Source organism: Leucoraja erinacea, chromosome 7 (assembly GCF_028641065.1).
Source record: "Leucoraja erinacea ecotype New England chromosome 7, Leri_hhj_1, whole genome shotgun sequence".
In the NCBI taxonomy this organism is placed as follows: domain Eukaryota; kingdom Metazoa; phylum Chordata; class Chondrichthyes; order Rajiformes; family Rajidae; genus Leucoraja; species Leucoraja erinaceus.
Window position 1 is genome coordinate 48591998 of NC_073383.1, and position 23497 is coordinate 48615494.

The following is a 23497-nucleotide window of genomic DNA, read 5'->3' on the forward strand; positions in this document are numbered from 1 at the left end:
AAACCCAGTTTTTTGACTGGAATGTTCCAGTCATGAGGAGGGGTAAGGATGGCAAAGTAAGGGAAGCTTGCTGGAAATAAAACACCATGAAAAGCTTGTATATTTAGTAAAAAAGGAAAAGGAACTGGATGCAAGATTTAAGAAGATGAAATCAGACAGGGACAGAGGAATATAAAACAAGGAGAGAACTTAAGAAAATGTCATGGATTTTTATACCTACATTAAAAACAAAAAGGTTAGTGCGAAGTAGGTAGGACAGCTCAATGATAAAAGATGGAATGTGTGCTTGTAGTCAGGGGATGTAAATGAGACACTAAACAAGTAGTTTGCATCTGTATTTACCAAAGAGAAGGACATTGAGGGTGGTGGAATGGAAGGACAGCTTGTGATTAAGAAGGTGGAGGTGTTGGGGTTTTTGAAGAGCATTAAGGTGGATAAATCCCCAGGACACGCTGGGATCTATCCCGGTTTTTTTGAGAGATGCAGGAGAGGAAAATGTAGGAGCCTTGACAAAAATCTTTGCATCTTCTCTTGCCACAGGCGAGGTTTCGGAAGACTGCACAGTAGCTAATGTTCTCAGCTAGGTTACATTTTGGGTCTGGACCATTCTTCACACTGATTACATTGGGGGGGGGGGGGGGGGGTGTGGGTGTGGGGGGGAGGGGGGGGGTGGGGGGGGGGGGGGGGGGGGGGGGTTGGGGTTGGGGGGGGGGAGAAGGAGGGGGGGGGGGGGGGGGGGGGGGGGGGGGGGAGGCTGGGGGTGTCATGACAGTGAGGAAAAGAAAAATGGGTGCACGGTGGATGTCGTCTACATGAATTTTAGTAAGGCATTTGATTAAGTGTCCCATAGTTTGATGATCCAGAAGATTTAGATGCACAGGATTACCTTTCCTCAATTGAGAACTTTAACTTGTGGACCAACCCTGTCGTTATCCATAACTATTTTAAACCTCACAGTCACTTCAGTCACATGATTTGCCCATTTACATGTCATTTTTTCAAACTCTTCTAAACTCGCCAATTAGGTCACCTAAGTGGGACAGGCCCTTTAGGGTTAGCTTGTGATTTTACCATGACTTCAACATCGGTGTGCACACCATTCCCTGTGCAATGCTCCTTTTGCATGGGGCTTTGTATCTATATGCTTCCTTTGAGAGCATTATGGTACTAACTGGTATGATACTATGGCCATATTGTACTGAAGATGAGCATTGTAAAGTGTTCCTGGGACTACATAACCTTAATCTGGCCAATATAATACCTGTATGTGTGAAATTTGCATAAATTAGCCCTAACCCTAACCCTAGCCCTAGCCCTAACCCTAGTCCTAAACCTAACCCGAGCCCTAGCCCTAACCCTAGCCTTAACCCTAACCGGGCATCACCCACAGGACAGCATACGTCATAGTGTGACAGGGCGAACGACATGATAAGACACCCAGATGTTGCCTGAAGAGTTTGAACATTCCAAAACCCAGTGGCGGCAGGGAGACACCGCGCGTCACAACACGCGTCACGTCCCAATCACGCCACGACAACCTCTTTTCAGGCTGTCACCGAAAATATCGCCCAAGTGGGACAGGCCCTATACAGAAAAGACCTTTCCTGCTTTTACCCTCAACCTGCTTACCCTCGTTGCTGAAACCTCTGGAGCCAGACCTGTCCCACTTCGGAAACCTGATCGGAAACCTCTGGAGACTTTGCGCCCCACCCAAGGTATCTGTGCGGTTCCCGGAGGTTGCAGGTGGTTGCCGGTGGTTGCAGGTAGTGGAAGCAGGTAGGGAGACTGACAAAAACCTCCGGGAACCGCACAGAAACCTTGGGTGGGACGCAAAGTCTCCAGAGGTTTCCGTTCATGTTTCCTAAGTGGAACAGGTTAACTCATACACAGCACTTTGACCTCTACATAGCCTTTGCTAAAATGACCTCTCTGAGGAGGAGGTTGTATCTCAGTCCCAGCTGCTCGGGGGCTGGAAGTTGAGGAAATAGATGATTATGGAAAATAGATTTACTGGAAATGTCAGCTACAAAGTGGAGGAAGACACGATGTTAATCTAGGTTGTTTTTTTTTAAATCGCCCGACAAGTTCGGCGCTGGAGTAATTTTAAAATCAGCTTCTAAAGCCGTCAACGCCGACAATGGGGACGGATTTCACGTACGGGACAGGTAAACGAAAACCGTTTATGTATAAATGTGCTCCTTAAGATGCCTTTAATTCACATTTTAAGTTGCGAAATGGTGATTTAGTCCCCATACAAACCGGCAGTATTTTTCCTGCCGATACGGGTCTAAATTCACTGTAAACAGCAACGTTACAATTGATCGCGTTCCAGAAAAACCCACGCACAAGATGATTTAAATGGCCATTAATTTACAGGTTTTAAACATTAAATTCCTTCCATTTGGCCTATAAATCCATGACAATGAGATTTAAAAATTATGTTATATTGTGAATTATTGTGTGAATGTTATTTGGACACTTAGGCTATTTAAAAATGTTAATCTATTCTTAAGAAATTGATAGATGTTTAGATCTAGTCACGAAATTGAATTTTGTAATTAACTACAATTAAGTAACTAACTAATGATATGCTTTAATTTCAAGTCATCTAAGTAAGATTGTTTCATATTTGTTTCAGAATACTTCAATCTATAATAACTGAACATTTCTTTCAGTTCTCTTAATTTTTAAGAATGTTATGGGCTTTTTACTGTCCTCGATCACAGCTTTTGTGTTAAGTCAATGGAAAAGCAATAGGGAACAAAATGTTAATTTCCGAGTATGAAAATTGACATAACTTTTTTAATACTGAAGATTTGAAAGTGAATTAGGTGTCAAATTAAACTTATTTTAATGCTTTATCTGATGGGATAAATTACAGACTTGATTTCTTAAATTTCAAAATGTTGTAACATTGCTAGTTAATCATTGCGGGCATGGTATAAGGGACATGATGGAGGAGGGAAGGTCTGGCAGGCTGTGGGTGGGAGGGAAGAGGACAAAAATGGGTCGCACTGAGTAAAGGGAGAAGGAAGCAGGAGAGATCGCATCTCGTGCAGGGTGAGGGGAAGGAGGAATCTCCTGGGGTGGAAAGTGAGGTGGGATGAGAACGTCTCGGATAATTGCAGCTCTAGACAAGTTGATCCACGGAGACGCGCTCCGGGCTGGTCACGCGCTGCGGCGGCGGCGCGCCTGGCGAGAACGCGCTCCCCTGGGCTGCGGGTCCGGGCGGCGGAGCGGGCAGTGGACAGTGGTCTGCGGGCAGCGGGCAGTGGGCGAGGGAGCTGGCAGCGGGCAGCGGGCAGCGGGCGAGGGAGCTGGCCCTCCTGCAGCCATGTACGCGGGACGGAAGCGGAGGAAACCGGTGCAGAGGAGGTGGGTGCGATCGGCGCCAGGACGGCGGGGACTGGCGTGTGCGGGGAAGGAGTGGGTGCGGGAGGCAGGGGTTGGGTGCGTGGGGGAGGGGGTTGGTGCGGGTGGCCGCCTGGGTGGGTGTCGAGGGGCATAGGCTATGTACCGGCTCGGTGCAGGGGTGCATAGGGGCGGATCCAGGCTCTGGCACTGAGCGGGGTGGGTAATGTAGGGCTAGTGCACATCCTGGTTTGGGTCTTTATGTGTTGGAAGGAATTGCAGTTGCTAGTTTAAACCTAAGAGAAACACAAAATGCTGGAGTAACTAAGCGGGACATGCAGCATCTTGGAAAGAAGCAATGGGTGATGTTTCGAGTCGAGATCTGTCTTCAGACTAGTCAGGGGAAATGGAAACGAGAGATATAGACAGTGATGTAAAGAGATATAGATTAAATTAATGAAAGATATGCAAAAATGTAACAATGATAAAGGCTACAGGCTCACCTAACAAACAGCTAACAATGGCCTGTTTCCCTTTATCATCGTTACTTTTTTTTGCATATCTTTCATTCATTTGTTCTATATCTCTCTTTACATCACTGTCTGAAGAACGGTCTCGAACCGAAACATCACCCATTCCTTCTCTCCAGAGATGCTGCCTGTCCTGTTGAGTTACTCCAGCATTTTGTGTCTATCTTATGTGATGTGGTGCAGAGTACTGTCATTTGTGTTATGGCATTTAATATGGACCTGGCCCTGCTCGATGTTGATGATTAGTCCTATCTGTGGAACACTAATGCAGCCTGTCATGAGGATTAATATAATCTTACGGGGCAATTAATGCAGACCATGGATTGCCATTTAACTGAGTCTTCAAACTCTGAATTAGCTGTCAGACTATTTTGTGAAAGTGTATTGATTTGTAATGTTATCTTGTTTGGCTTGTTATCAGTGTGAAGCCAGTGAATGTTGATGGAATCAGGTCCAATCCGTCAAAGAGGCACCGGGACCGGTTAAACTCAGAATTGGAACGCCTTGCGGGCTTGCTCCCTTTTGCCGAAGATGTGACCTCCAGCCTGGACAAACTCTCTATCCTCCGCCTGAGTGTCAGCTACTTGCGATCCAAAACTTTCTTCCGGGGTGAGTTAAAAGTTGTGGGGAAATGATGTGGGCAATGACGAGGAGCAGCGATCCTTGCTCAGGAGTATCTCTAGATGACCCACAATGCAGGGATGAATGGAGCAGAGCGTAGGAAACGGGGGCATCTATCGTGTGCAGACACTAACATACTTCACATAGCACATATTTATATCCCGAAATAATTCCCAATGTTACAGCAGTGGCTGCACTTCAGAATCACTTCATTAGATGTAGCATGTAGATATTTGGACAGGTACCTGGGTTGAAAAGGTTTAGAGACATGTGGGGCAAACGTGGGCAAATGGGTCTAGCTTAGATGGGGTATAGAAACATAGAAACATAGAAATTAGGTGCAGGAGTAGGCCATTCGGCCCTTCGAGCCTGCACCGCCATTCAATATGATCATGGCTGATCATCCAACTCAGTATCCCGAACCTGCCTTCTCTCCATACCCTCTGATCCCCTTGGCCACAAGGGCCACATCTAACTCCCTCTTAAATATAGCCAATGAACTGGCCTCAACTACCCTCTGTGGCAGAGAGTTCCAGAGATTCACCACTCTCTGTGTGAAAAAAGTTCTCCTCATCTCGGTTCTAAAGGATTTCCCCCTTATCCTTAAGCTGTGGCCCCTTGTCCTGGACTTCCCTAACATCGGGAACAATCTTCCTGCATCTAGCCTGTCCAACCCCTTAAGAATTCTGTAAGTTTCTATAAGATCCCCTCTCAATCTTCTAAAGTCTAGAGAGTATAAACCAAGTCTATCCAGTCTTTCTTCATAAGACAGTCCTGACATCCCAGGAATCAGTCTGGTGAACCTTCTCTGCACTCCCTCTATGGCAATAATGTCCTTCCTCAGATTTGGAGACCAAAACTGCACGCAATACTCCAGGTGTGGTCTCACCAAGACCCTGTACAACTGCAGTAGAACCTCCCTGCTCCTATACTCAAATCCTCTTGCTATGAAAGCCAACATACCATTTGCTTTCTTTACTGCCTGCTGCACCTGCATGCCTACCTTCAATGACTGGTGTACCATGACACCCAGGTCTCGCTGTATCTCCCCCTTTCCCAATCGGCCACCATTTAGATAATAATCTGCTTTCCCGTTTTTGCCACCAAAATGGATAACCTCACATTTATCCACATTATACTGCATCTGCCAAACATTTGCCCACTCACCCAGCCTATCCAAGTCACCTTGCAGTCTCCTAGCATCTCCTAGTATCTTGGTCAACATGGACGAGTTGAGCCAGGGGGCCTGTTTCCCTCTTCTCCCTTTCTCGCGTTGTTGCAGTAAGTATTCATTGAGCTTTGCATCATCGTTAACAAAACTTCTTTGTTCTTTTTTTTTGTTTTTTTTTTTTGTTTATTTTATTAGAAGTTAATACAGCACAAAACAGTACAGTGGCACCTAATTTTAGGTGCCAACTATGTAATACCGTAATCCATTCTATGTACAACCTCTAGTTTTATGTTATAAGAAAGAAGTAAGCAGAACAAGAAAAAGAAAGCAATAGAAAGGGGAAAAAGTGGAAAAATAGATGGTAGAGAGTAGAAAAACGTGAAGTGTGTATATAAAAAATAAAAAAAGGAAGAGAGAAAGAGGAAAGTAGAAATAGAAGAGAAGGCCCCTTAAAAGAGAATTTTTCAAATCTGTATTCGGAGATGTAGCTCTATCCGCGTCATGAACTGAAATCAGCAATCCTTACGGCACCGCTGCATCACATGATTCCAAAAAGTCGATGAAAGGAGACCAACTCTTTAAGAATTGGTCATATTTATCTATTAGTCGGAGTCTCATTTCTTCAAGGCGTGCTATGTCCATCATATTCCTAATTCTTTGTTCTTAATAAATAATAATAATAATAATGTTTTGTTTATTAATTTAACATATTAATTAACATTTGCATGTAAATATGCGAGATTGTAGCCAATCAGTAGCTAATTTCCGTCTTTAGTCCCAAGCAAAGGTAGGTGAAGTGTCTTGCCCAAGGACTCTTAAGTATATCTCACAGACCCTGGAGGGTATATTTTGAAAGAACTACAATGTTTTCGTGTTAAATAAAACTTTCCTATTTTTAAGAAAGGAAGTAGGGTCGCATTTTTGATTGTTTTTTAATTTTGGTACACATTAATTGTGGGAAAGTATTTTGCCTTGGAGGGGAGAACCAGCTTTTAGATAAAACAGTTTGAACAATGCATTGCTTTAGCAATATGTTTACTCCTAGTGCAAGGGATAAGTTATATGAACGGGAAGGGAATGGAGGGTTATGGTCTGAGCGCAGGTATATGGGACTAGGGGAGATTATGTGTTCGGCACGGACTAGAAGGGTCGAGATGGCCTGTTTCCGTGCTGTAATTGTTATATGGTTATATGGTTATAAGAGAAAGTGAGTTCTGTTTTAAAATATTGGAGCCAATATGTTGCGGTGAACTGGTACCTCCCCACTTTGTTGCATTTTTAAAAGTGGGTGGTTTGTTTTGATCTGAAGAAGGGTCCCGACCCATAACGTTACCTGCCCATTCTCTGCACCAATGCTGCCTGATCCGCTGAGTTCCTGCAGCACTTTATATTTTACTTTGCTTTGACATTCTTGCCTATGGAAGCTTGACTCGGTGTTCTTTCTTTTGTTGTGGAGGTGTAAAAATGAACAACTATTTGCAATAATGCAACATGCTTCACTGGTATAAATGATACATTCAAACTCTCTTTAAATATTTATATCCAATAATGGTAATCATTTCAAAATATCAGTTCATCAGGGGCCCTGGTTTTGTTCTGTGTATTGAATCGATGGGAAGGAATTTTATTTCCACTTTAATTAATGGAATGCTGTTGAATGTATATATATTTTTGATCTTGCCTGGATGCTTGGTTCCTGTTCTGGCGCACTGCAGGGTTTCTACCCTATGGCAGGCATTAATAATTTAAAGGAGTGCTATTTAAAGAATTTATAAAATGGATGGAAGTCACCACAAATACTTTTTGATTGCCTGTATGATTGAGGTTGTTAGGGAAGCCTGCCTAATTATTTTGTACTTCTTTGGGTATATGGAATCTATGGATTAACCATATTTGTATTTGTCTTTTTTTTCTTGGATTTTCATGAGCATTCGAGCTAGAGAACAGGCATCTTCTAGGCGGGAGGATGGAGAATTCTGCACTTGCTGATTTTGTTCCCTTTAAGACTGTGACAGATGTGTTTTTTGAAAAAAATATTGTGTTGTATGGATGGAAGTGAAGTTTAAATAATGGATCTTATTAGAACATTGAGTGCAATTGTGGAAAAGCTCTAAAATTGATTGGAATAATCAAATGTTTGATATATCCAAACGTCCAAATGTCTGTGATGGACATTTCAATTGTCTGTGATGTATCTCAAGGTGGGAGCACATTACACTTTGCAAATTGCATGTACATTGCAGAACTGTCGATTGATTGCTTGTCATTTTCAAATAAGTTGTACATTTACTTCTCACTAACTTTCAAAGGAAAGCTGGAAAGCTGCAGCTGGTTATGTACTTCAAAGCAGTCCTTGGGTAAGTACTAACTCGAAGATAGTCCTAACGATGCCAGGTTTACCAAGCTTGGATTCTTAACTAGAGAATAAATGGTCTTGTGCTGATTATTCCCAATGCCCCTAAGGCAAGTTATTCCTTTGTAAGATTACCACTTTACATTCTCAAAAGTAATTGAACCTTCATTTAATATAGAGCCCTGTCCTATTAATTACATAATACCCTGCCATGACCTGTCTCCTTTTTAAGAGGTGGAATGTAATTCTAAAAATGGCATTCAAAGTCTAGGAATTAAGGGCCTGTCCCACTAACGTGACATTTCAGCAACTGTCTTCGACCTTCAAGTTCGAGGGCACTCGCCTGAAAAACCTCGAGCTGGATCGACCGTCAGCGATGAAACTGGGAGCCGGATCGACCGTCTGCGCGCACACATACATACACACACACATACACAAACACATCGCAAAGGCGGGGGCCAGGGAAAGCGGGGGAGCGCTGTCTGAAATTTACACCCGCGATGAACAGGAAGGTAAAAGACGGCTGGCACAGTTATGGTAAGTCCTTTAGAGAGCGCAGAGAGGTGGGGGGGGGGGGGGGGGGGGGGGGGGGGGGGAAGAGGGGGAAGAAGGAGGGAGAGGGGGGGGAGACACTTTTATGAAGCCAGACAACTTTTGATAAAGTTTAGCGGACATTTAACATTACCGGTCGGTTTAGCTTTTTTTTCTCAACGAGCTTTACCTTCGACTATCTTTGAATACCTTTGATTGTCTTTGATTACATACGATAGCATTACGACCTACTACGACCTACCTCGACAGCCTACGAGTAAAAAAATATCGATTTTTTTTCCATGGCAACCTTTTTTTAAATTTGGAAATGTCACCAGCTTTCTCTTTCTATTGGAAAAAAGCAGGTTGACTGGCAGACTGTAATCCCCAGAACACTTCCGTAAATCAAAATACCACAAAACAAAGATGAATTAGACTCTATTTTGGTGGATTTGCCAATACTTGTTAACAATTCAGTCAGCTTCCAGTTAGCATGTTTAAATCGGAGGCAGCGTTTGGTATAAATGCACCAGTACCAACAGTTAATGACCCTGTTTCACTGTTTGAGGAAATGATCAGAATTTCAAAGCTCAAAAAAAACTGCAACTTAGCTTTTAGTTTTTAATGATTTCCTGTAAAGTCTGAGAAACAACTTCTTGCTTAGAAATCCTTCTTTGGGGAGAGTTATTCTGAATTATTGTATTGCTCTCACAATCTTGTTTGATTTCGAAATTATTTCACTAATCTTCTGCCAATATCATAATTCCTACCAAATCCCATTCACCCCTGTACCCCCACATCAGTACTAACATTTGACCCGTCACAGCCACCTGCAGTCATGATTATCAGTGATGCCTTGTTTGGTCGCTTCGTTTTCTGAGTTCGCTTTATCCAACACTGCGTATCCCCAAGTTTCATCATTGCACCCTTGGCAAGTGTGTCTTTTGCTGTGTAGCATTATATGCAAGAGTTCTCTCCAGAAAACTGTAATTCTCATAGTCTCTCCTCTGACATACTTCTATTAGTGGTCCCCATCTCTTTTGATTTATAAATGTGTCATTTTCTTTGACTGGTATTGGGTGATTATATACGAATAGATTGTTGCTTGGGATTTATTGACTGGGCGTGAACTTTGCTTAATGTTTTTTTCATAAACAGAGGTGTGCTATTGAGAACTTTATCTATTTTGTTGTGATGTTGATTGAGTGAAACGGTTTCATCTGACTCCACAGAGAAGTCACTTGCTCTGCCAAATATTGCCCAGGAAGACTGTGTCAATGTTGCCCCCGTTAATACAATAGGGAGATTCACCTGAGAATTAGAAATACTTTGGAGGGCTACTTGCATGAAGGCAGGGAAGCTAGGTGAAGACAGGAAAGTTGTGTTTCCAAGTATGTTTTGCAACATATGAGGAATTTGATTTGCCGTACAGTCATACCAATAAAAAGCAACAGAACATCCAAAATATATTTTAACATGAATATCCACCACAGTTACTCCTCCACATTCCTCACTGTGATTTCTTGGAATGTATGCGGGATAGTTTTCTAAACCAACATGTAGAGGAACCAACGAGAGAGCAGGCTATTCTAGATTGGGTATTGAGTAATAAGGAGGGTTAGTTAGCAGTCTTGTTTTGTGTGGCCCCTTGGGCAAGAGTGACCATAATATGGTTGAGTTCTTCATTAGGATGGAGAGTGACATTATTAATTCAGAAACAAGGGTCCTGAACTTAAAGAGAGGTAAATTTGAGGGTATGAGACGTGAATTGGCCAAGATAGACTGACGATTGATTCTTAATGGGTTGACGGTGGATATGCAATGGAAGGCATTTAAAGACTGCATGGATGAACTACAACAATTGTTCATACCAGTTTGGCAAAAAAATAAATCTGGGAAGGTAGTGCATCCGTGGATAACCCGGGGGTCAAATGAGATGGAGGAACTGAGTGAAATCCAGGTTAGCCGGGAAGTGGTGTTAGATAACTTGAATGGATTAAAGGCCGATAAATCCCCAGGGCCAAATAGGCTGCATCCCAGAGTATTTAAGGAAGTAGCTCCAGAAATAGTGGATGCATTAGTGATAATTTTTCAAAACTCTTTAGATTCTGTAGTAGTTCCTGAGGATTGGAGGGTAGCTAATGTAACCCCACTTTTTAAAAAGGGAGGGAGAGCAGGGCTCTCGCTTCACTTTATTTCCCTGTTGCCAGCCGGGCAACCTTGGCAGCTTTTTAGGTTGCCAAATGACATTTTAAATAGTCATTTAAGATGGCTTGCATGACTCGTGCTCGGACGAAGTGCGTAGTTACCAGTCAGAATTATGCTCAATGAAGCATTCACATATTATTTCTGATTCAAATAAAGTCACAAACTAACATATTCACCAATCAAGACATGATATATACCACAATGACATGCAGCAAAATTATAATACGGTATCTCAACTCTTTTTACACATTGCAATTAATGCAATTTTTATTATTTCTTTCCACTTCCAAACAAAAATGTGGTTGGATTATTCAGCGTATGATCAACCTGTGTCAATAAATCCTGGATCTTGATAACATATATGCTTAACCATGCACACTACAAGCATGTTTTCTGTGAAGGACCGAAAATTATCATGACATGGCCATAGCATGGGTCGTTATTGCTATTGGTACAGAAACACTCTCGCTTCCCACTTAATTTATCCACCACAAAATATACAGGTTGCAAGAAATTTTCTAGAGGCATTTTATAATAATAGCTGACAAAACTGACTATACCCATCTGACAGGTTAAACATTACACTAACTAACAAGAGATGGCCAAAGGACATAAATGCAGCAAATGTTTGGTAATATATTTAAAGGCGTCAAGATGCCACATTACCAGACATTCAGATTAGATGTATGTGGCAATGAAGATACCCAGTTTGTAAGCACCATTAAAAAAAAATTTGTTGATAAACGCTTTTTCCATCATTCCCACTTCAGAATTAAAGTTAAAATTTCAATTGAAATATCTCCTGACCAAATTTGTGATGTATATGACTGACTGTAGAAGTAAAACCTGGATAAATCCAACGTATAGTTGTGAATGTTGCTCATTAAGTAACTACAGTACTGATACTCCATATTAACATCATTGATTTGCCATTAAAATTAATTCTGTAATAACATGTCAGTGACAATCGAACACTGGGGTTTTAATGTTTCATGTGTTCACAATTTAATGAATCCATCTTTATGGATCAAAACAAATAATAACATTGGGAATTAAAACATATTTGATTGCATTCCGTTATCAAACAGTCAATGTTAGCTCTGAAGACATTTACAGCACAATAGGGTTGGGGGGGAGGGGGGGGTGTATATGAATCAGTGCAGGATGGATAGATGGTGGTGGGGGGGGGGAGGGGGGCTTGAGAAGGCAATCAGCGTGGATTGGATGGATTGAGGCAGGGGAATTAGTGAGTGTTGGTTGGAGTAGGTAAAATTGTGAGGGGAGAGCGCGGGGGATGTCAGGGGGGGTTGAATGGGGGGGGGGGGGGGATCTGTGCAGGATGGATGGGAGGAGCAGTGCAGGATGAAGGGGTGACGGTACAGAAAAGGGGCCCCAAAAATGGCTTTGGCGAATCGGATTTAAGAAAATCCCTGGGCTTTTTATGTCTACATTAAAAACATTGGGGTTAACCAGCAAGACAGTAGGACCACTCAAAGATAAAGGAGGGAATTTGTGCTTGGAATCAGAGAGTGTAGGTGAGGTCCTAAACAAGTACTCTGCATCTATTTTTATCAAGGAGAATGACATAGAAAATAGGTGCAGGAGGAGGCCATTCGGCCCTTCGAGCCAGCACAGTATTGTGATCATGGCAGAACGTCCCCAATCAATAACCCGTACCTGCCTTCTCCCCATATCCCTTAATTCCACTAGCCCCTAGAGCTCTATCTAACTCTCTTAAATCCATCCAGTGATTTGGCCTCCACTGCCCTCTATGGCAGGGAATTTCACAAACCCGGAGGACAGTGACATCAATGCATAGAATACTAATATGCAAGGACAGTTTGAGATTAAAATGGAGGAGGTGTTGGTGCTCTTGAAGATCACTACAGTTAATAAATCCCCAGGGCATGATGAGATCTATCCCAAGTTATTAAGAGGCAAGGAAGGAGATGGCAGGAGCCTTGATATGAGAGAGAGGGCCTTTTTCATTGTGGTTTCGCGTGTAAACTAAACCATCCCGATGGGAGAAATTCAGTGGACAATTACTGACCTAATATTTGACTAATACTGAAGTTTCCTCAGCAGTTAAGGCCAAGGTAAGATTTAATTTATTTTTGATGTCATAAAGCATGCTGAGGTGTTCAGCACAATGCAGTTATGTGGATCATCAACTTCCCTGCCACTGGGAGGTGACTGAGACAGAAATTAAGCCTTCTGTGGAAGAGTGGGACTGGTTCTGGGAGCAACAAAGCATTACGAGCTGAATTACATTGTGCTATACATTTGTGTGGTCCTAAATAATCATTTGATTATTAATGATTTATTTGTGTAATAAGGGTTGATGCAATTCATTAAATTAAACTAAATTGCTGCTTTTATTCTTAACCCATGGGCACAGTGGTTTGCAGATTAACAGTTCATGTAGAAATTTGGTGCAGTGCTTGTCCTCTGACACTGCTTGCTCTGCATTCTCTCAGCCTAGCCACTTTAATGCATCCCTATGTTTGTTCTCTGGTAAGTTGTGGTGAAGATGGAAGGGTGCATGGGCGGGGATGAGAGAACAAGCAGTGGATTTTGCTCTGAGAGTTGTCAAGAAATTCTTACACCCACCATTGCTCCAGCATTCTCTGTCCGGCACATGTGTTTTCTCTCGAAGAATAGAAATGGAGTTATGGAACATGCTTCAACAGAATGGCCTTTGGCATAGAATAATACAAATGGATCCAAGAGGGAATTGGTTGGGAGAGACTTTGACGGGTGTGACGGGGATTAAGGTGCATCATTAGAGAGGGGCTTGTCGGGGCGAATGGGTTTTTGTTCCCTTTACAAAAGGTCTGTTTTGCCCAGCAGTCTGCCACGCTCACTTTCAATTCACTGAGGCAACAAGATTCACTGACTGAAAGATAACATGAGGAGCAAAGCCATGATCATATTGAATGGCGGTGCAGGCTCGAAGGGCCGAATTGCCTACTCCTGCACCTAATTTCTGTGTTTCTATGTTTCAAAGGGAGAGAATGAAGCTTAAAGCATGTGCTGCAATAAAACAGAAACATTACACGACTCTTCACAATAACATGGCACTTCAAAGGAATAGTGAAAAATGGACGATATTAGGACAGGAGACCAAAGGCTTGGACAAGGAGAGTGGTTTCAAGGAAACTGCAAGTTCCCTTAGATAAGCCTGATAATGGACGAGTTAATCCAATTCCCAGTATTCTATGTTTCCCTTATTTGCAGGAAGTAAAATACAGATGCTGTCCATTCAGTCCATGACGTCTGCGGTAATTCTTTGCAATTTGTTGAAAATCCAGGGCTGATCAAGGCAAGAGTAATCGGAGATAAATATAAAGTGCTGGAGTAACTCAGTCCGTCAGGCAGCATCTATGGGGGAAAAAAGGATAGGTGACGTTTCAGATTAGAACACTTCTTCAGATTGAAACGTGGGTTTCACCTATCCTTTTTCTACAGTGATGCTGCCTGATGTGCTGAATTACTCCATTATTTTGTGTCTATCTTTGGTATAAAACTAGCATCTGCAGTTCTGTGTTTCGACAAGAGTTACTCAAATGTGTTCTAAGACTGCTGAACAAAAGGCATTGTTAAATAACCCGCTGTATCTCAGACGTGTGAGAATTATTTCTTGTAATCGGTTCCTCTCCAGCTAGAGTTGTCAGGAACAGTTTTGTTTATTGGTAGCTGAGTGAATTTGCATTTATTTGGTTTGGGAAATCTTCTGATCATCTGTTGATTTGAGTGTCCTCTGTGCAACAGCAGTGTGGGGACATGGCAAATGTGCAAAGTGCTTTTTCTTGGGAGGTGTTTGTGATCCTAACTTGAATGAGAATTTAAACTGAGATCCAAGAACATAACTTTCTTACTTTGGTTTTCAATATCCTGCCTAATGAAGACCAGTAATCCATGTGCCTTCCAAACCACATTGTCTACTGGTGTTGCCGCCTTCAAGTATCTTTAGGTTTGTACATCAAAGTCCCTCTGTTCTTCAATATTTCTAAAGATCTTGACTTCCATGGTGTATGCACTTGCACATTAGTACTTCTAAAATGCATTGCCTGACATTTGTCTGAATATCTGGCTGTTGTAAAAGGCAAAGTTTAAATGCAAGTTTGTCATTCTTATTCTGCTTGTGCTTTGCACTGAATGAGGACCAAGTGTGTGAGAGGTGAGACGGGTGGTATTGTGATGCAGATAATAGAACTGCTGCCTTCACAGCACCAGAGAGGGTGGATAGGTTAGGACATTTTTCCCTGGAAGATAGGAGACTGAAGGAGACCTCCGGCTGAAGGGGTGGCACGGTGGCGCAGCGGCAGAGTTGCTGCCTTATAGTGCCAGAGAACTGGGTTCGATCCTGACTATGGATGCTATCTGTACGGAGTTTGTACGTTCTCCCCGTGACCGGCGTGAGTTTTCTCCGGGAGTTCCAGTTTCCTCCAGCACTCCACAAATGTACAGGTTTGTAGGCTAATTGGCTTTGTAAAATTGAAAACTGTCCCTAGTGTCGTAGTTCGTGTTAGTGTGCGGGGATCGCTGGTTGGCGCGGACTTGTTGGGCTGAAGGGCCTGTTTCTGCGCTCTATCTCTGAACTAAACTGAATTATAGAGGTTTTTAAAACATGAGGGGCAAAGATTAGGTGAATAATCGCAAACTTGTCCTCAGGATCGGGTAGTTAAGAACTAGAGTGTATAGTTTTAAGGTGAGAGGAGAAAGATTTAAAAATGACTTAAAGGACAAGCGTTTCATGTAGAGAGTGTTGGATATAGGAAACGAGCTGCGAAAGGAGGTGGTTGAAGTGGATGTAATTACACCATTTAAAGAGCATTTGGACAGGTGCATGGATGGGAATGTTTTGTAGGAATATGGGCCAGCATAGGCAAGTGGTACTAACTGCATTAGTTGCAGGTGCAGCAGGCAGTGAAGAAAGCGAATAGTATGTTAGTTTCATAACAAAAGGATTTGAGTATAGGAGCAGAGAGGTTCTACTGCAGTTGTACAGGGTCTTGGTGAGACCACACCTGGAGGATTCCGTACAGTTTTGGTCTCCTAATCTGAGGAACGACATTCTTGCCATAGAGGGAGTACAGAGAAGGTTCACCAGACTGATTCCTGGAATGTCAGGACTTTCATATGAAGAAAGACTGGATAGACTCAGCTTGTACTCGCTAGAATTTAGAAGACTGAGGGGGGATCTTATAGAAACTTACAAAATTCTTAAGGGGTTGGACAGGCTAGATGCAGGAAGATTGTTCCCGATATTGGGGAAGTCCAGAACAAGGGGTCACAGTTTAAGGATAAGGGGGGAGTCTTTTAGGACCGAGATGAGAAAAATATTTTTCATACAGAGAGTGGTGAATCTCTGGAATTCTCTGCCACAGAAAGTAGTTGAGGCCAGTTCATTGGCTATATTTAAGAGGGAGTTAGATGTGGCCCCTGTGGCTAAGGGGATCAGGGGGTATGGAGAGAAGGCAGGTACGGGATACTGAGTTGGATGATCAACCATGATCATATTTAATGGCGGTGCGGGCTCGAAGGGCCGAATGGCCTACTCCTGCACCTAATTTCTATGTTTCTATGTAAACTAATCTAACTCGACAAGTCGGGCCGAAGGGCATGTTTCTGTGCTGCATAGCTCTATGACTCAAGGTTCTATTCTGACTTCCAGTTTTGTTAGCGTGGAGATTGCATGCTTTCCCTATGCCCGTGTGGTATTTCCCTGGGTGCTCTGGTTTTGGACACGTGGGTTGGTAAGTTAATTGGCTACTGTAAATTGCTGTTAAGTGAGTGAGTGGGTGGGAGAACTTTAGGGATTGATGGGAATTAGATGATATCAGTGTAAATGATAGGTTGGTGATCAACGTGGGCCGAAGGGCCTGATTCTATGACTGAAATAAAATGGGCTCATAACGAGGCAGCAGGGTGGGGGGAGGGGTAAAACAGGGAGGTAATGTGTAATGGGAAAGGGGAGGCATTGGAAATGATTCAGTGGTCATGGAGTTTGTTGATGGCAAAATGAAAATCTTACAGGCTTGAGCCTTCAAAATAAAACGCTTTACTTAAATGCAGCTTCATGGCTTTGACAGTGAGGATGTAGACACAATTCAGCAGCTGTCCTCTTTTTGGCAATGATTTTATTGATTAGTTCACTACCTACATTAAATGGCAGCATGCCTTGTCGGCACTGAGTCTGTCAGATCAAATTGTCTTCTTTTGCTTTGGACAGAGAGGTGATCAGGCAAAGGGTTGTCGATAACCTTCGTTCTGAGTTTACAGCAGCAGCACCTGAATGTGGACATGGGATGTTGGAAGGGCTAGCACTGTGTTGGCTGTCTACTTCCAATGCCTGAATGGATCTGGGAGACAGTTTACCATGGTTATGCTGTCGAGCTTGACCTTGATTCCATCTCATTGCTGCTGTGAGCAAGGAAGAGCATGGAAAGTTCACCAGTGATGTAACCCAACATTGTTTGAGTTTGTATGAAACAGTGTTTCATACGAGATTGATGAAATAATCAAGGCTGATTGCTTTCTCAATGAGTGGGAGGCCCTGAACCCCCTCAGCCGGTGGTGCATGTCAATGCCCAAAGTCTTGTCACATCACACTGCAACGTACGTGGTCCTTAAAATGTTGGTAATTAGATGTGATCAATTTCATCCATCTCAGTGACAGTTCTCTGCTCCTGGGTCTGGCAGGGTGAGTAATGGAGCTATCGGGAAAGCCACTGTGTTGTCAGTAAAATTTCAGCAGCGCAATGCTGGCTATGTGAACTTTTCACTGCTCACTGCTCTGCCCCACTGTTGATCTGGATTACAGTGGGAGAGAGTGCTCTCCGCTGTGAATTGAAGCAGTGATGGGTGCACCATTGTGACTTGCGGAACAGTTGCTGCTGAGAATCGCTGAGAGAGTTCGGCTGGGGGTACAATGGTAAATGTTAAACTGTCTGGGGCGTCTTGACTTTCTGCCTATGTTACAAAGTTACTTTTGTACGTTGAAAATACTTCTATGTACCTTTTGGATATTTCAGTCAGTGGTGCTATAGAAATGCAACAAAAACAAGAAATGCAGGAAATACTCTGCATCTGTGGAGAGAGAAACGGTGTTTATACTTCCGGTAGAAGACATTGCAACAGAACTGAGGACGAGAGGAAATGAATATCTGAGGAGAGAGAAATAGGCCCGTGACCTTCCAACAATGACCTGAATCATTAACTCTATTTCTCTTCTCAGTCGGGCCTGTTAAATGATTGCAGCACTTTGTGTTCAGAAGGGATATTGACTTGCTCTCTTCACAGCCAAAGCCCTGGGAAGTTGGAGAAAAGCAGTCCACAGGGATGCCATTGGTACAACTTCAGTACCCTGGGAGCTGCTGATTGGAAGGCGGGATTGCTGCCCAGTTGTAGAGATAAAAACTAGACCATCTGAGTGGACCTGTTGGCTTTTGAGTGGAAGCTGTGATTCATTCTGTCCAATGAATGGTTGACAAAAGTGAAAGAAGGAGATTGCATCTCTTAAATGGGGGCAGAAAGAAGGGGAACTAGCATTGAGTGGATGGAGGGGAGACGGGAGAGGGTCATTTGAGCCAGCTTCATTGGTTTATTTGGAACAATTATCAAAATGTTCTCAGTGGAATGGTAAGTCTAAAACTAGAGGGCATAGGTTGAAGCTGAGAGGGAAAAGATTTAAAGCTTCCATATACCGACCCTCCATGTGGAAAAATATGCCCCTCTGGGCTCCTTTATATCTTTCCTTTTTCATTTTAAGCCTATGGTTTCTAGTGTTTAGATTCCTCTACTGTGGGTGAAAAGATGGTGGCTATTCAATCTATCCATGCCCCTCATGATTTATGAACCTTGAAAAGATCATGTCTCAGCCTCCTTTGGAATAGTTCCAGCCTCTCCTTACAACTTGAGCCTTTGGTGCCGGTAACACCTTTATGAATCTTTTTTTCACCGTCTATGGTGCAATCACATCCTTCCCATATCTGGGTGACCAGAACTGTGCATGATATTTCAAGTGCAGTATCACCAATGATTTGTAAAGCTATAACATGACATCCCAACTCCTGTACAGAATGCCCCGATTGATAAAGGCAAGCAACCCTGCCAATAGTGTCAATATCGGCAGGGAATACTCGCCCTTTCCTTGAACAGTTGAATAGCAATGGCCAAGAAAGCACACCAACACCTCTACTTCCTTAGAAGGCTTGGGAAGTTCAGCATGTCCCCAACAACTCTCGCCAACTTCCTGAAATGTGCCATAGAAACCATTTTACGGGAATGCATCATAGCATGGTTTGGGGACAGCTCCATCCAAGACCGCAAGAAATTGCGGAGAACTGTGGAGGCAGCCCAGACCGTCACACAAACCAATCTCCCTTCCTTTGACTCCATCTACTCTTCAAGCTGCTTTGGCAAGGCCACCAACATAACCGAGAATGAGTCACACCCTCTTCTCCCTTCTCCCATCAGGCAGGAAGTACAGAAGTGCGAAAACACACACCTCCAAATTCAGAGACGGTTTCTTCCCTGCTGTTAACAGGCAACTGAACCATTCTATCACTAACTAGAGAGTGGTCCTGATCTGCCTGATCATATGAAGGGACACAACGGTTCCTCTGAATGACATTTAATAACTTTGAGCAACTTTAATCCTTTTTGTTCTTCCTACTGAGATTAGTCATGCATTTGGTCATCACCTTCTTGCTTATTTACTGGTAATTTTTTTGATGCATTTTTGGGATGGAAGTTCATTCTCAATTGGTTATCCTGATTGTACAATGTAACATTAAAGAAGGGTCATGACCCGAAGCATCACCTATTCTTCTTCTCCAGAGGTGCTGCCTGATCCCTGAGTTACTCCAGCATTTTGTCTCTATCTTCTGCATGTTTTACTCTGCTTCTGTATTTTGGAAGTAAAGACCCATATGTAGCCGTGATGATATTACTGGTGAATTTCTGCACCTTTTTATCTTCCCCTTTTATCTTCTCTCATCTGACTGTGGATCATTCTGACCCAAAGAACTAAGTAACAAATTGAATGGAACCTCACACTAGGCTAGTAATGTGTTCCATCTCATATGCCCGAGTTGGGTTAGGCTTGATGTAAATTTGATCTGTGTGCTACTGGTTTGTTACACCCACTGTACCTTCTGTGTGATCCTCATTTCTGAAGTGTGACATCCACCAGGAAAGGGGAGGATTACATTCCAAGATTCCCAAATATTTTTTCCAATAATAAATCTTTGTTTTTCTTGTGGCCTTTTTCTTTTGCTTTCCTTGGTCGTCCCTGCTCTTGTGTATGGACTGGAGAATTCCAAACGTTCACAAACTTCTGAGTGAAGGAATTCTTCCTGACTGCATTGAGGGGCCTCGGTGTGAGCAAGTTGGAGGTGAATCTTCATATGGTGGGGTCGCACTGTGCCTGCTGGTCTTATCCTTGGTGGTAGAGGTCGTGCATTTGGAGTGTGTTGGAGTGATCTAGGCAAGTATTTGCAATGGTAGAAGGAGTGAATGCTTAGAGAGATGAGTGAGGTGTCAGTCAGTCAAGCTCCGGGATGATGTGTGGCGTTGTTAGAGTTGTTGGAGCTGCATTCAGCCAGGTATGGGGAGAGTATTCCATCATGCTTCTGCCTTGTGGATGGTAGCGAACACCATGAAGCATAAATCCCTGCATTTGGATCTGCAAGCAGATGTGCCCATCAGATGGGTGAAGCAGGAACGAATTATATTATGCAAGTTTTGATTGGAATGAAATTAATTACCAGCTGAATTGATTTTGTTGGTGGGAGTGTGGGATGCAGTGTTGTAGCCTTTGCTAATTAAAGTTGGGCTTTTGACTTGAAATGTCATGGAGCCGTGCAGCTTGGAAACAGGCACACCACGACCACTTTAACCTACAGGCAACCACCAGTCAAACCTCTCATCCTGTGCTTTGCTGGTAGTCTTCTACACTCAGTTGAAGTGGCCTGATGAATGGATCCCAGGAGAGCAGTCCAAATGGGCAAACTTGGTCTGTGCTATAGTCTTGCTGGAGCTGCAAAGGTTAATCCCGTTCCCTGCTTGCTTCTACTGATTGTGCAATTTTCTTGGAATTTCATAGTCCTGAGAAGCCTCCCGAGACTTGGTTCCGTGTGCCTCTTTCAGCTGTGTGTAGAGATAGTGTCTCTGCGCTCATTCCAGTTTCCTGTCTGCCGAGCAGTCAGAAAATAAATCACGCAAGTGCTCGTCTGTAATATTTGAAATCAGATCAGACTGACAAGTGAAACAAATGACCACGAGTTAGTGTGCGGAATGTTATTTTTGCATAATTACAGACTTCCCTATTTCCTGACTCCGGGAAAATGGAACTCCCTTCAAGTGGCCGTCCCTTGTGTGGGAGAGAGTTCAGCCAGTACCCTGGGAGCATGAGTGCAGGACTGATCCACACTCTCACCAAGGCCACCGACGGATGGATGTGTACACTGTCTGGCCAGGGTTACATTCGGACACTAAAACACGGTCAATAGCTACTGCCCACTACACCTTGCTTTCCTGAACCGTGTTGCGGAAGCCCCAACCCAGGCTTGCTATCATCAGTTATCAGCTCCCATGCAGTAATATAAGTTCACAAGTCATCGTAGAATTTGGCCATTCTGCCGATCGGGTCTACTCCGCCACTCAATCATGGCTGATCTCTGCTTCCTAATCCAATTTTTCTGCCTTTCCAGTCTCCCCATAACCCTTGACACCTGCTCTAATCAAGAATTTGTCTATCTCTGCCTTCAAAATATCCACTGACTTAGCCTCCACAGCCCTCTGTGGCAATGAGTTCCACATTATTAGTTCCAGAAGCTTCTCCAATCAGCAGGACAATCCCTTCATGGGCCACGGGAGGCAGTTCATAAATTCTTGGAGCAGAATTAGGCCATTCGATCCATCCAGTCTACTCCACCATTCGATCCATCCAGTCTACTCCACCATTCGATCCATCCAGTCTACTCCACCATTCGATCCATCCAGTCTACTCCACCATTCGATCCATCCAGTCTACTCTCCACCATTCGATCCATCTAGTCTACTCCACCATTCGATCCATCCAGTCTACTCCACCATTCAATCATAATCTCTGACGCCCTTACTCATCAAGAATCTCTCAAATAAATTCCTCACATCTCCTAAATCCCTCCCCACCTATGTCCTAAGACACGCTCTTCTTCCAGGCCCCCACTCCCTCATCTTCACTATGGATGTCCAGTCACTCTACACCTCCATCCCCCATCAGGATGGCCTTAAAGCCCTCCATTTCATCCTCGACCGCAAAACCAACCATTCCCCGTCTACTAATAATCTCCTCCGCCTAGCAGAGCTGGTCCTTATCCTCAACAACTTTTCCTTTGACTCCTCCCATTTCCTCCAAATCCAAGGCGTAGCAATGGGCACTCGCGTGGGCCCCAGTTATGCCTGCCTCTTTGTAGGGTAGGTTGAACAATCCTTGTTTGATACGTAACGTGGCCCTGTCCCAGAACTCTACCTCCCCTACATTGCCGACTACATTGGTGCTACCTCCTGCACCCATGCAGAACTTACCGGCATCACCCATTTCCCCACCAACTTCCATCCGGCACTCAAATTCCTAAGGACCATTTTCCGACCCCACTCCTACCTACTGTTTCTCCAGACCTCTACACCATCTCCCATCGGAGGCCTAACAGACTACTGACCGACATCGACCACAAACCCAACCACTCCCATGTCTATCTGAATACACTTCTCCCACCATGCTTCTTGTAAGGACTCTCATACCCTACTCCCCTTTGACTCCTCCCATCTACGCCACATCTGTAGGCGGATGAGGTGGCACAAACGCGGGCATCGGAGATGTCCTAGTTCTTTAGGGAGTGGGGGTTCCCCTCTTCTATTATAGATGAGGCTCTCACCAGGGTCTCCTCTATATCCCGCAGCTCCGCTCTCACTCCCCATCCCCCTACTCGTAACAAGGACAGTCCCCCTTGTCCTCACCTTCCACCCTACCAGCTGTCGCATATAACATATAATAGTAAGATTAAACGAGAACTTACCAGTTTGAAGTTTGATCTGTATTTTATGAGGAGTTACGATGAGGGATTACGTGAAGAACCTGTTCAGCACGCATGCGCGGCATACTTCAAAGCAGCGGTGTGGAATCACAGATAGACACAGTTATTGAAGTAAACATAGTAAAGATAAGGAGACATCAGTTTATGAATTTGACCCATATTATTGAGGGTGGGAGCGGATGGCACGTAATCCCTCATCGTAACTCCTCATAAAATACAGATCAAACTTCAAACTGGTAAATTCTCGTTTAATCTTACTATTTTACTTTGGAGTCACGTGAGTGACTTCGTGAAGATTTCAAAGCTCTGTGATTTCAAACCGTGTAACAGTTATTACTACATCACTGCCGAAGTCTTTGAGGGAGGAGAGTGTGTTCCTCGTAATCAACCAATGAATCTGTTGTGTAGAAAAACACAATGGTATTTTTTTTAACAATAACAACAAAGAAATTAAAATTGCTCCCCTGGGCTTGAATTAAATGTTTGCAGTCTGGAAATCTTTCCTGCAAATAAAACAGGTTTTGCCAACGGCTTATTATAAAATTTCTGAACTGTCTTTCCCCCCACCATCCTGCTGTAGCTAGGATGTGGTTTATAGGCACGTCCATTCTTTTAGCCGTCGAGGTGGATGCTTCCCTGGTGGAAT

General features: G+C 43.5%; 1 protein-coding gene across 1 annotated transcript in view; it reads left to right on the plus strand.

Annotated features, from left to right (window-relative positions):
- Positions 1-3280: 3280 nt before the first annotated feature.
- Positions 3281-23497, plus strand: part of LOC129698976 (aryl hydrocarbon receptor-like) — a 114767-nt gene continuing 94550 nt past the window's right edge. Inside the window, exons 1-2 of the mRNA XM_055638518.1 lie at positions 3281-3375; positions 4303-4490. Coding sequence (XP_055494493.1) covers positions 3335-3375; positions 4303-4490 — 229 coding nt within the window. The 5' untranslated portion in view covers positions 3281-3334. The remainder of the gene's footprint in view (positions 3376-4302; positions 4491-23497) is intronic.